The 15,092-nt window shown below is 41.7% G+C and overlaps 1 protein-coding gene across 2 annotated transcripts in view; it reads right to left on the bottom strand.

The window, feature by feature from the left end:
- LOC139109593 (homeotic protein empty spiracles) overlaps positions 1 to 15,092 on the bottom strand; it is a 52,199-nt gene that overhangs the window by 19,963 nt on the left and 17,144 nt on the right. Inside the window, exon 1 of one of the 2 annotated variants that reach the window (XM_070668781.1) lies at positions 11,159 to 13,247. The exons of the other annotated variant lie outside the window; for it this stretch is intronic. Coding sequence (XP_070524882.1) covers positions 11,159 to 12,068 — 910 coding nt within the window. The 5' untranslated portion in view covers positions 12,069 to 13,247. Of the gene's footprint in view, positions 1 to 11,158; positions 13,248 to 15,092 lie in introns of those variants that run through there. 2 annotated transcript variants of the gene reach the window in all.

Raw genomic sequence — 15,092 nt, 5'->3', positions numbered from 1 at the left:
TAACGCGAGGAAAGTACGTAAACGCTGCGCAAACGTGATGAATAATCACCCGGTGCTTTTGCCGCACGATCGACGGGACGCAGAAATTATTGAAAAATCTCTGTTGTACAAGAAATTATTAATCGAACGTCCGGAACGATTGTTATCGCATTTTAATTATTTCAATTGCACATTTCGCATGCGATTCAATTTTTAATAATAATAATTTTATTTTTAAATCCTTAAACGAGCGTAAAAATAAAGGGTCGTAATTGTCGGAAGGATCTTTTATCCAAATGCGATCTACGGAAAAATGCGCGATTGATCTACGATCTTTATCGGTCCCGTGGCCCGCGATCGCGAATGAGCGCTTCGTCGTTAGCGGTGCCCTAGGAACTTCTAGACATCGCTCGAAGCGACACGCTTAACTCGTCCATTGCCGTGCCGTGAGGAAGCGGAGGAGAAGGAAGAAGAAGAAGAAGAAAAATAAGAAGACGAAGTGGAGGAGGAGGAAGAGGAGGAAACCACGACAACAACGAAGACGACACAGCGCGGAGGAACGAAGAGGCGAGTTGGACGGCCTGTAATTACGGGAAGCTTGTGCTGCGGCTTTCGCAGCTGAGACGCCCAGAGCGACTCGAAATTACTCAAAAATAAGACCAAATGGTAAACGTATCAAATTATATCGCCTCCTCTTTCCCCGGCGGGTCTGCCGTGCTCCATCCTGGACCCCGTCTCTTTCTCTCTTCCCTTTTTCTCTGCGTCTCACCTTCGGTCTCTCTCTTTCTCTCTTGGTCTCTGATACCGCATTCCGCCGGTAAAAACCTCTCCCGCGTGCTAGGTGCACCGCACTAATGCGTTTTTAATTGTCACTAAGCGTGCAACGAGACGTCGACGATTCCAGCACGAAAGCAACGATGAACGGCGCGCCGCGAAACAGGTGAAAATGCAAATAAGGGGAAGGTGGATGCGCCGGCGTCCGTTTGGGAAGTCCGAATTAATATATCCGAGAAAACGAGCCCCCTCGACTTCCGCAGAAGTGCTCTTTCTTGCCTGTTAAAAAGCAGTTATGAAAATGCCGCGCTATTAAATTAAAAAAAGAAATTACGTACACAAGCTAAAGTAGCGTTAATGAGTCTGCTAAATATATATCGCTCTCGCCCCGAAATCTTAGATCGCTCTCCCTTATCGGGAGTCAAAGGTCCATAAATCGCAACGGAAGTATGCCGCGATAGCACGGCATTTCACTGATCGGCCGACTTTTATTATTTCTCATGACTGCCGTAATACCCGTGGCGATCGTCGAACTTTTTCACGAGGTAATTTCCTCGCGTATCTGAAATAATTAACCGTGACGCTGTTAATTATTCGAAACCAATCTATTTAATTCCGTTTGCCCTCGGATAATTTCAAGCTGGCAACTGGCCGTAAATATAGCGAGCTGGGGATTGCGTAGGATGAAGAATTAATCTCGTAACGAGAGGTTAATTGAAAATTGGGCCAATAGTTGTACTGTAGAAGAAAAAGAAAAAAATTACTCACGACAACAGGTGTAAGATTGAACTTGTAAAAAATTTAGTAAATTTACAATTTTATATTTTACAGTGAGTAATATTTTTTACAGTGCGAATCAAGGGACGAGACTAACTTGAAACCGCAATAATACTCTTCATCGTCTAACTCACATGAGTATAAAAAAAAAAAAAAGAAAACTTTGTGCACAAATAAACTTATATACATATAGCATTGCGCAATTAATTATAACGCATAATCACGTACGTGGAAAAGCGTGTATGCGCGAGACATTTCTTATATCTAATGTCTCTATATACAAAAGTGATTAATCACTCAATACCGCAACATGATAAAAGTCTACCTTCGTCACGTCTACTTCCGTCCATTAGGTAATGTCCATTAATTAAGCTTTATATAATAGTCATGACATCGCGCCGCGTTAAGTATCCCTGTTGCAATATTCCGTGGGGTCACAAACTCGTTTAAGAATCAGCGCATAAGTTAATAAAATATTCGGCGCGCGCGCGACAATTACGAAATCGCGCCTTCCGGTCGCCGAAGTGGAGTCGTTTAGTAATTTTTAACGGACCGCGATCGATCGGAGCGGTTGGCGGCCCCGCGGCTCTTTGATTTCGCTACCGGTAATTTGCGAACGGAATGGAAATGACGCGAGGAAATCCCATTTCCCTCGCGACAAAAGGGGTGATTGGCACGTCGTACTCGTAAAGTGTATACCGCCTCGGTGCAGGCGACCGCGACAGGTTTTACGAGAGCGACTATTTAAAGCATAATCGAATTCGCTAATGGCGATTATTAGCGCGAACGCGGTGCACGTGCGGACTTTCGCGGCGAGCCGACGGTCCCCCGAGATTCAGCATCGCGAGGTATCGAGATGAAAGGTCTGAAATCCTTCCTGTACTGCCCGAGAGAAACTTTAAAACCTCCATATCACAAAACGTATAAATAGAACAAAAAAAAAGAGAGAGAGAGATTTCTTTTTTATATTATTTTCGCGTATACTTATAATAATAATATGATCGTAAGTGTGGATAATTATATTATCACGCGCACATGCGTTCTGCACGACGGAAGATCGATATTTAAGGGACTACTTGCACGATCATCTTCGATAAAGGTGCTCGTTGACGCGACTATTACACGCTGGAAACGCAAATAGGCCTCGACCGTTCGCCTCCGCGCGCCATTTTTTACGATCGTCATGACGGCAAAACAAAAGTACGATAATCACCGAAATATTTACATATGCGTTGTAACAGTGGCTTACCTCCATATTCACGAAGGTTTTTCGCAAACTGTCATGTACTCGCATAAAACGCCTCGGTTTTAACGATATATTATGGACCGCGCGATTACACAGATAATGCGAACAGCAACCTGCTCTCTAACCCGCGTCGCAAGCGCGTAGGCGCTTTACATTTGAAATGTAAATCGAGCTCATAACTTCCTGAATATCGACACAGCAATAAGCGTGAATAATAAACGCATCTAAAAATAATGTTATAATTTAAACGCAATATCTTCTGTCGCGAGTCAACTAAGATCATGATTAATTGTGTAATTACCAATTAAATTGGCTGAGTCTTTTTCTCTTTATCTTTTTATTTATTTATTTATTATTTTTTTTTTTTTTGCTTAATCTAGCTCGATATCACGGACATTAAGGCAGTCATGTAAAAATAGATTACGTTCATTTTGTTTTCTTTTTCAATATCTAAACTATTGTCGATACGAGCCGAGTTACGCAAGTGATAATAAATTATTGAGATTACAATTCAACCGCTTTCGACACGTTTGGAAGATTTTGAAAGAGACACGAAACGATATAAAATCATACACGATAATAACTCGGAAATTAAATAACTATCAGTTTATAGCAGTTATTAAGTGACTGTTATTTTGTAATAAGTTAACATAATCAAATAAATTAGATTTTAAATTACAGAAGAAATCTGTTAAGTTATTATTCAGACATTCAGTGCAACGAAATAAGAAAAGTACATACATATGTATATTTGCATACGTAAAATAAAAGTTTTAATGTCAATAAAAAGGATTGACAAACTTCGACATTTTAGTGGCATATGCTTTCAAATAATATTAAATATGATAATGAATTGATGTTATATAAACATAAACTACTTTTGGAAACTAGCAAATATACTTTCTAATATTAATAATTATAAGTATATCTCTGAAAAGCTCCAGCTAATCTCCCGTCAAGGAAATAACCGTCCAGATGTTCTGAGCATATATTACTAAGTATGTCGCAATCAGCCAAATGTCTATCTTTTTATAATATTTATTTCTAGAAATTCATTATAACGAATAGAAAGTGACAAGTCTTTTGCAAAGCTCAAGTTTATCAACATAATACAAAATAAACAGCATTTAATTAATTTTCGTTTAATGTCTACGAAAAAAAACTACATATTTATAAAAATATCTGTTAAAATGATGATATTACGTAGAAAGAATAAAATGTAGTAAGAGTTTCAGTAAAAAAAAAAGAAAAAAAAAGTAATACATGTTGAATCTCGAAGATTGTTTTAATTTTATCACTTTTATATAATTTTATTTGCTATTAATAAACTAACTTGAACAGGTTTTACTGTTTTAATCACAGTAATAAATAATAATTATTCTACATTAATTATATATTCCATCTATATTAAGACCATAAATAATATCACTAGATATGAGTTGTGAAATGTAACTAACTTAATGTCGCCTACACATAATTTTGCATAGCAGACGTACTCAGGGGGGTTTAGAGACGTGAAAACCAGTCCGCGCTAATAAATTCCGGAAGAACACCTTAAATATGTTTAAATCAATGAGACGTGAGATTTATACGCGATTTCTGACATATCAAGAAGGATTAAACCCAGCGAATGAGAAATCAGAGAACATTCGGTTTGGCTGGTAGCAAATCAGTCCTCCGATGTTCCGGGTGTATAATGAGCGACAATAAACGACGTACATAAGTGAATGATTACTGCTTAATTACAGGCGTTCGCCCCCAGCTTGCCCGATACCGGATATCAGCGATTTCTCGCGCGACTGGAAGATCGCGAGACGCGCGCGGCAATTAGCAGCGGCGATGCACGCCCGCCGAGTTTCGATCGCTGACAATGGCGCGTATCACGTTTCCGCGGGGAGAACTAACCCGTTAGTTAAGGATCGTTAACAGAAATGATGCTCCACGTTCGCGAGAGATCGCGGTCCCCGGGAGAATCGCAGAAATCTGTTATTATTTAACGCTCAGGCACACTCGGACTGTCTTGTCGCTTCCACGAGTTCGCGTTCGTGATAACGCTCAATTAAGTCTGCGGAGCCGCAAATGAAAATAATCCGGCGTCGTTTCAGAAATGAGGCTCGCCTCTTCGCGCTGCGAAAATATTCCCCTCCTTGTCGCATAACTACGGCTACTTTCTATAATAAAAGCGGGTAAATGTGTACGTCATTGTGCTACCGCCAGTTGTAGGTATAACTCTGGGTTATTAACCGTTGGCAGAGAAAGAAAGAAAGAAGAGCGAATGATATTAATCATAATTACGAAGGTCGTAAAAATTATATTAATGCCGAAATTCCCACGTATACGTATTGCAAACGAGTTCCCTCGGATATATTTATTTTCGCCGCGTAAAAAAAAAAAAATTCATTAAGCAAGATTTATTTTTTCGTGCTGTGGTATACCGCGTGTTACATCGATACTGTGTGACCACGAACATCGGTAGCCGCGGGGAATATGCAATCACCGTCGTCGGCCTCCGCCAATTTATTTGCGTACCCGTGCACTTTCATTGAGAGATACGCAATGCATAGGTAGCTCGATCACCTGCGCATTCATAATCGCATTCCCGCATGGAAAAGAAAAAAAAAATTGAAACGATGGAGTCGGTCGGTGTGCATTACCATTGCGGGGATATTCAAATGTAAGAATACAACACATCCGACGGCGGCCGAGCTAAAAATAGCGTCGATTAGAATATCCTTCTGAGAGGCCGAAAAAAATGCTTAATCGCCGTTAAGCGGCTGGGCCAAGTCAAGTGTCGCTTCGATTTGCGAAAAGGAAACGGAACGAGAGCGCCTCGATATCGATGAAAGATTAATGGGACATCTCGATAATCGGGCAACAGATTTCTCTCGAAAAAAGGAAGGCCTTGGCAAAACTTACAAAAGAGAAATACGCCGGGAATCGAAAAAGGAGAACGTTTAGTTGACGCGTGAAAAAAAAAAAAAAAAAGGGAACGGAGGGCATGCCGCCAGCTATTGTTAAAAGACGCCCCGGCGAGGGCGTCTGAAAGCCACAGGGATAAACTGCGTTTTAAGTAATACTGATTAAGTCGTTATAGGTCCTTTCCCACAGCTTTTTCGGCAACGAAGCGGAAACTTTGTACGTGACACGCTTGCCAGACTCATCTCCGTCAAAATTTACAAATCTTTCAAAGAAGCGACTGGATATTATTTGAACAATACGGAATAGATTCAAGATAAACGGAACCAATGAACCCGATAGGTAATAACACGAGGAGGACGCAAACATGTTGTGTAACGTGAAAAAAGAAAAAAATAAATAAATATCAGGAAGCTGCTCGACGGACTCGGAAGAAAAAATGATCAATGTAACGAGCCACTCATGATTTATTAAATAGACTCCTAAAAAGAAATACTCGCGTGGCTATTTTAACACCTACAATATTGAGTATCGATTCCTGGATTAATTATGCTCGACGCTTTATAAATGTTACCTCATGTAACGTTTAATTTACTTTCCATATATTGCATTATCATTTAATTTCCATATTTTTGCAAATATTATGAAATACAATATTGCGTTTTAACGTTTCTGCGATACGTCGGCTTGCGAGACCGTCATTTGAAGTTTTCCATCACACTCACTCAATTACCATTTCTTCGTGTATTACTACTATATAAATATCATTTCAATTATCCGCATTTGCATGAGAGCGCAAATTGCACAACACTTTTAGCTGTAATGACAGATCCAGATACTCACGCATCGATCCTTTCCGCGAACGTTTCTCCGCTACGAGAGAACTTTATTATTATTATTTTTTTTTTTCTACCCGCGACGTATTATAAGCGTAACCACAGTCCCCTCTCTCGTAAAAAGGGAATAAAAAAAAAAACGACGAAGGAAAGAAAAAACACAGACTACTTAATAAGACTCGGAGATCAATCTCGAGAATAGCCGCGCCGAGAGTAACTTCTCTCCCGCTGATATACTGATATTGCTTTCCGCAAGGGTTACTGACGCGAGTGTGGCATTCAGCGCGAGACGTTACACGCAAATCCGCATATATATATTCACAATCACGTCTTTTTCGAGCCCATGGATTTTCATTACAGGCAATTAGAGCCGCGTCGCGAGAGCGCGGTGGTTGTTCGCGCGGGGTGGTCATTAAAACGTCTCGCGATTCGAGTTTTCAAAAGCAACCACGGGGAAAAACACGCGCTGAACGTAATTTGCCATCGGTAGTGATTAGTATCCGGTGAAAGAACCAGAGATCGCAATCGAAATATCGTGGAAAAGGATTTTCCTCGCGGAACGACGAGAACGAAACTGCCGCCGTGGCGGAAAAGCCAAAGGAGCTTCTGAGATTTTTTCTTTTTTTTTTCTTCTTTTTTTTTCGTACTGAGAATTATTTTCTAAGACACGCGCGATGCAAATCCCACCTCGCAAAAGTTTTTGCCGACCGATGTTTAACACTGAGTGCTATCAAGTGGGATTTGCAATCGCATTGCCGGTTAAATGCGCCGTTAAACATAGCATTGTTTTCGCATCGCCGGCGATTAGACTCCTCTCAAGGATGAGAGGCTGCCTGTTATCTAGAAAATCTCTCGAATGTAATTGCAACGGTAATACCTGCCGGCGTCGACAGTGGAATGTTCTCTACTGTATTTAGCGATTGATTGAGTAAACGGAGATTGAAAATGAACTGTGAATTAACTGCGAGTTAACTGAGATTGCACGTTACGTCGGATAAAAAATTCTTACTCTCTCAAGCGTTTTATGGGAAATGTTGTTTAATCTTTTCACTGTACGAAAGACTTTGGTCATTCCGACTAGAGATTTCAAATGTTCAAAAGTCTCAATCTTAAAAATTCTCTACTATGCGAAAAGTACCAAACGACATTTACTCCAAATGGTTTTCATCGGCGGACAAGACACTTTTTTTTTTTTCTTTACAATTTTGTTTTCAGACTTCATACGGAATAAAGGTTATTTTCCAACAACCGAGATTTAATTCGCGATATCAGTGTCGGTTAAAAAAAAAAAAAATCCGTGCAGAAGCGGTGCGACGAAAAAAACGTCGGGAGGGGCAATTAATCGTTGCGGTAACGTCCGTCAACGTAGAGTAGCCGAGCAAGGAGGAAGTTCTCTTTGCGCCATTAAGAGCCTTTAAAGACGTTGGCAGGCAGGATCGAGGCGAAATAGACTAGAGAAAATAGTCAAAGGCTCGCTTATCGAGACAGTTGCACGTTCGAGAGCGTGTGTTCGTACAAGACCGCGAATGTATTCGGTCGTACGTACGCGTATATTACAAAATAGCGGGAGAAGGGAGAATCTCTTGCTCTTCTCAACGGTAATTACCGATACCGACTAATTGCTAGATAAGCGGCTGCCCCCTTCTACGTGACTGAACCACCGGATCGGGCTAACATCGCGATCCCGTCCCGATGCTCTTGTTGCATCGAAACCCGATCGCCGCGCGAGATTTCGCGCAATTTCTAATACATGGGAGATATTTATTACGGCAATACTGCGTAAGAGTCTTGCCTCGAGTGCGCGTTATCGGGTCAACGCTTCAGCACGAATAATCTCTACGAACCAAGAAAAACCCGACGAGAAATATCTTAATTGATATCTGAGGGAAAGTCGCTTAGAGCTTTTAGAAGCATAGATCCACCGCGGAATTTATACTAAAGGTTTTTAAAGAGGAGAACTAATCTACGCAACATTTATTTCTCTAATTAAATTTAGAAATAAGTAAAATTATCGGTGGCATTAAGATAAAGCGATATGAATATTGTTTGTCATTATTCATAGAAATCGTAATGCTCGTCTCTTTTTCTTTTTCTTTTGTTTTAATTTTTATTATCTTTACTATCTTTATTGTCTTTATCTAATCTTTATTATCTTTATTATCTTTATTGTACTTAATTTGAATACAAAAAAGGAAATTTTAAAACATATGTAAAAAGAAAGAAAACAGAATACAGGAGGAAAAATGCTCTCGTTAAATTTTCTTTTTAATATCTCCTCATTAAACGTTCTTTAAAAATGCATTACTCATTGCAGTTTTACAACATATTTTTAATGTACTATATTCTATTGTTATTCATATAAAAGCTAGAACTAATTTTTTTTAAATCTTTTCACAATTTAATGATTATGATTTTTATTCAAGTTTTTTATTCATTTTCTTTTTTTCTTTTGTCTCTTACTTTACAACAAAAAATGCAACTTTTTATGACTTTAAAAATCTGTGTGAAGTAAATTTTATCATTGTATCTCGTCATTATACGTATATCATTTTTGCTAGAAAAAAGTCTTTAATAAAATATACGAAACATTGAAAACTAATATGATGTCTGAGGGCTTTTCTTCAGGGAAACTAGTTTCGTCTCCGCAAATATATTTCTTTACCGAGTAGCACGCCCCGTATACATATCGATTGCGGTAAATTTATGATAATCGTCTTCTCTACCTGCCGGGGGACGTTCTACCTTCTCCGAGCTTGCCCGCCTCTTGTGCTCGGCCACGTAAGTAACACTAAACGAGGCCTATGTTGTCTGATTGCCGGTCAGTGTATCTTAAGTAGTTTGTAAGAAGTTCGCAATATAGACTCCGTTCAGACTTGAGAAAAAAAAAAGGTTCGACAAACTGCCTGCTGGATAACACGCAGCCCTCCAGAACAAACAGATTCGTAACTTGCAAATAATTTTGAAAAAACAGTACCTCCGAAACATTAATAGCCCGTATGTTTGACACAAACGCTTCCTTTAAAATAAGAGTTTAATTAATCAATTGATTAACTTTTCCCGCTAATCCAATTAATCAATTTCAAATTTTTATTAAGAGTCATTCACCGAATTGTTATCTGCCGGCAATAGACAATCGTCTAACTGATCAATAAAATATATTTTAGCCGTGAAACAACGCCGGTCACTGTAGACTGCCGCGGCGAATGTTCCCCAATGAGACTCGAATTGATCTCTCGGCAGTGCCGCTTTCCCTCGCGGTCATAAGCGTTAAACGTCTCTTCGGGATACGTCAGATTGTTCAATAATACATATCGAACGACAGAAATCGTTATCTCGGCGTAACCGATAAACGGCGTCATCCATCATAAAGTTGTGCATGCGTGCTCCAGCATCGCGCGAACGAGAGACACGGCCGAAGCCGCGGGGAGCCGAAGCGCGATGTCGCGAAAGCGAGAACTCTCGGGGCACGATATTTCTCCTGTGTTTTCCATTAATAGTACGAATGGCGATAGGCGCGTAATTGGATTGGCGCTTGTATCAACGCAAGGGGAAATAAATTAATTACGACGCCGAGGGACGTGGAAAGCTAGTAACGCTTGTTTTGCCCGGCGTGACGCGCCGATAAGGAATGCCACACGGAGACAACAATATTACAAAATTCGAATTACGAAACGCTCGCGTAAATGCGGCAAATGCTCCATCGTCCATATACATACGGCGATAATTATCAACGCAGTAAATGAGATGCGTGACCGCGATCCCGCGACGCGTAGCGTTGATCGAATTTCGCTCCGTTCTGTTAATGGTGTTTGCATACGTTTCTGGCTGATAATTCGCAAAAAAAAAGTACGCGTCGATGTTCTTTGACACATCGGATTGGCACGCATAAACATTCGCAGTCGGCTTGAAAACAAATCGCTTCTCATTACGGATATTTTGTTATATTTTCTACAGATTGATCTCGCATGATTTGTGATAAAGATTGCGAACGACAGTTTACTGCTCGAGTTAGTTTCGCGTGTAAGATAACTACGTACGGTAATTGTATTTTAAGACGTCTTCCGAATCCGTAACACGATTAGAACCGTATGTTACAAACTTATAAAAGTCAATTATGATATTAATTTATATACGTAGAGTGTTGCAGGAGAATATTGAATTTTTAATGTTGTTTATATTTGAGTTAATAGAATTTTTAATTCGACATGCGTGACATCATCCTGCGAAATGATTTACGTTAAAAAATTCCAATCTCTTTTGTGTTAAACAAAATAATTTTTTTACTCAAATGACACTTAACGTTGGCTAATGTCAACACGTGTAAACTTTTATGAATTACGAGTCAATAATTCACGGAGAAAATTTGATTAAATGTATAATATATCTCATCTTCATTATACGAAGTTTTTCAAATCGCATAAATTGTATAACGCTGTCAAGTTTCACACGTAAAAGGACACATTAAAGGCTTTGTAAAAAAAAAAAGATACAGAAAAAAGAACATAAATTGTTCTTAAATGGTTTTCTGTCCTCGCGTATCTGACGCCAATACAAGACACTAATATATGAGAATATTTGTCGAAAAAAAAAAAAAAAGAAAAAAAAATCAGAGAAAGCATGAAGGACGTACCTCCAGGAAATCGGTGTGGAAAGATTCTACCATGCCTCGAAAGTAGCCACGGGTACAAGGGATAGCTATCCCTAGGTGGTTGATGAGGATGAGGCGGCGGATGGGGACCTCCGGGGGCCCCACCGTGCGGATAAGGTCCATGTGGAGGTCCATGGGGTGATGCGCCGTGATGCGCTTGAAGCGCTACCGCGATGTTCGCCGCTTGGAAGTGCTGGGCCGCTGCCAAATTGGCGGCTAGAGCCAATTGCTGCGTGTGGTACTCGTTCTGACCGGCCTGTGGTCCCGCGGGACTGTGTCCGCCGGGTAGTCCATACAGGGATTTGATCTGCTCCGCCATGACCACGGCCGACGCGGCGTTCGACGGCGGTGCAAGGTAGTTCGGGCTCGGCCTGACCACCCCCGGGGGTGGCTGAGGATGCGATCCGAGCGGCGAGTCCTCGTGCGGTATCCTGTGCGGCGGGCTGGGGCTGTTATTCGGCGTAGAGCCGCCGCTGTGGCTGTGCACAGTTGTTCGACCGAAATCTAGATGCGTCGTCGCCGATATATTATGATGATGGGGGTGACCATGATGATTGGCGCCGTGAAGATGATGGTGCCCGCCGCCACCGCCGATGGTGGCGTGAGACGGCGTTCGTCGCGAATTCGGATACGACTCGACGGAGGAACTTCTGGAGACGGGTCGGTCAGAGCTCTCGGAATGAGCACCGGGTGATCTCGTGGTGACGCGGCGCGCCCGTGGCGAGGACGAGCCCTCAACTATCTCCATCGGACTGCCATCGATTTCGACGCGCTGCTCCAGCCGGTCCGCTTCGCGGCCACCTTGCCCGCCGCCGACGATCGAGTCGATGCTAAAGCCGATTTTCGGCTTGGATGGCACCGGGACGATTGGCGTCGGCGCGAGCGGCATCATCGTACGATTATCGTACGCTTCCTAGGTGGACAACCCACTTTGACAGGAACCAACGAGTTTACGAATGCTCAATTGCCGAAATTAAATTCGCCGTGCCATCGTGTCCTCCTCAAAATCGTTTTCCTTAAATCGACCGACCTATGTCGACTTCCAGGTATGTTCGCTCCGTAGAAACCGTACTAAATTATCTCTGAGACTCATCAATCTCCGGCAAAAGATTTATTTTAAACTATGCGTCTCTTCGTAAAATTCTTACAATATTTTTTTTTTTTTTTTTGGAATGTTAATTTCTTTTTTCAGCGTGAAAAATACAATCTACGTTTTCAATCACAACGATCGTCAGTGTAGCTCGTTACTCCGAACACTAGATTAAACCTCGGTTGCTTTAACAGTCGCTCGCGATGGACAATTAAGTCCCAGTCTCCTGTTGACGCATCACTGGAATACAACGGACGAATATCGTGTAATAACCCGGAAACCTGTCGTCCTGCAGGTGTCTCCAAATCACCCACCAACGTAACTAAACTGACGTAATCCCGAATGCCGTAATCACGAATGCCGTCGCACTGGCTGGAGTCTCACGACACTCACTCGTACGTCACGTCTGACACTCTCCATCGATCTGTCCGCGGCACGATTGTAACCTCGGCGGGAAAAACGCGACACGGAGGGCTGTTCGTGGGTGCTACGTCGAAAGAGGACCCACGTCGCGCGTTCTGTGAACTTCGGCTTCTCGGTTACGGGAACGAATACTGAGCGCCAGCTCTGACGGATGTTCTTGGCACGAGAGCTTGGTAGTGTTTGAGCAAATTACAGGCTAAACGAGGCTCGCCTCCACTGTAGTGGGGGTCACGCTAGAACCAGCATCGGCCCCTCCAACCTGTTCGACCCGCTGGAACGAGATTCCATACAGGGTAGAGACCGACCACGAAGTAGGCGTTGCTAACCCGGGTACACGCGCGAAGGCGTTCACCAGGTCGCCTCCGATTGGCCGAATTGTTACGAAGAGAAACTGGAGTTGGATACAAACGTGGCCCTGGCTACCAGGAGTTCCTGCGAGGTACGTAGAAGCTGCAGTGGGGCGACGCATTAGTCGGCGATGGGCGTTAAACTCACGTTTTTGTCGTGCGATGAAAATGAGTCGTTTAATTAATACGTCTGGCTCTCGCTCTCGCTCCCACTCGCGTTACCTCGTTTCTTTCCCTTCGCTTCCCCTCCCCGCCCCCCCGTCCCGTTCTCACCCCTTCCTCCACCCCGGCCACTCAGCCCACTATTCACTCGTTTGTGGACTGTACGACTTCGCCTGCTTCTTCGGCTCTCCTCTCTGCTGGAGAGCAATAAAATCCCGCTAGGGATACGGAATTCGGATAAAAAGCCGTGAAAAGGTCAAAAGATTAACGAATACCTAGAAAATCACCTTAAAACAAAAGTACTTTTTTTTTCTTTCTGTCCAGTAATTATCGTTCATATATTATTAGACCAATAATCTTTTCAATAATTGATACGTTACGTGAAAATAAACATAAATAAAAATTAACACCGGGAAAGAACTCTCCGCTACCGTTTTAATTATTATTTCAAAGTTATACTTTTGTATATTCTTAAACTAAGAAGAATTCGACAGTCGCATTCAATACTGTCACATGGCGTGATCGACGCTAATTACGCAAATAAGACGTCAGCCGACGGCGCAAAACGACACTCCTGTCAATAAATTGAAAGCGCTCGAGATCGTTAAACCATGAGAATCTATTATGAACTAATACGTGAACGAATATTTTATAATCATTGCCTATCTTCAAACGACATTTAATCACTGATTATTCAACCTAATATCCGGCGCAATTAAAACCACGTTGAAAATCAGAACGGATGACAACACGTTTAATTATAATTACGCTGATTGACATGTGTGGGATGCGATTCTGTGTTAAACAATTTTTATAATGACTCAAGCTTTACTTAAATAAATATCGGAGATCTTGGAGCTTCACTGAATCTTCTCTAAAAAGAAATTAAAATTCCAGACGGAGAGATATCTGTTCTTAACGAACGTATCAAAAAACCACATTTTACAATTGGCTCGTTTAAAACGATTCGCCGTAATCGAATACATGCAGCTTGAAGAGAAAAAACTCGATAACGTTATTAAAGGCATACGACGTAGTACGTGCGAACTGCGTTCGCTGGCAAATCTATATCGATTCAATATGTTATAGGAAGAAGTATTCCGCTCATGACTGAGGGGAGCGAATCTATCAGCGACAATAAATTCCGCGCTAAATCGCTACGTCTAATCAGAGTTAGAACGAATCAATCGAGGTATCAAAGGACGACGGATCGGAGACGCTCGGTAAACGCCATATCGCGTGAGATTGGAAGCACTCAATCACGGGACCCTCATCTCGCCAGGAATAATCGATTAACTTTTAATGTTACATATGTTCGGATGGTATCGAGCGACGCTTACAGCATGCAGAAATGTAAGTGCGCCGAGATTGACGATTTGCATCATTATACTTTCGATCAGTAATTTAATTTAATTTCAATCGATCAATACTAGTTTAGCGGCACATTGTTTTATGTTTTAAAGGAAATTACATTCGTGTTAGTATCTGCTCTTAACGTCACTTAAGAAGGAGAGGTAAAGAGAAAACGGGAGAGAGAAAGAGAGAGAAGAATAACGAACTCACGTCGATATAAATTAATTCCTTAGAGCTCCCAGTGATCGATCTTGATTGCGTTTCATTCGGTACTGTAAAAATCGAACTTTATCACCGGACTTATTAAATTCCCTTATCAAAATCTCGTCGCAATGTTCTCGGGAAAATGCAATGGGATTAATGTACGTTCCGAAGAATGACCTTTTTGCTTGCGGAGAGTACGTTTTGCGATCGTAATTTAGGAACAAGGGAAAAGATGTTCCGCGCCTTAATAAATATCCCGTCCGCACAACGCGACCCGGGATCGCTTCAATTAAAGGAGGCTGCACAAGTGGGCCGACTATCCGAAATTGCATTCAAC

Source organism: Cardiocondyla obscurior, linkage group LG02, assembly GCF_019399895.1.
Source record: "Cardiocondyla obscurior isolate alpha-2009 linkage group LG02, Cobs3.1, whole genome shotgun sequence".
Taxonomy (NCBI): Eukaryota; Metazoa; Arthropoda; class Insecta; order Hymenoptera; family Formicidae; genus Cardiocondyla; species Cardiocondyla obscurior.
The sequence above is the reverse complement of the archived record's forward strand: the minus strand, read 5'-3'. Positions and strand labels throughout refer to the sequence as shown.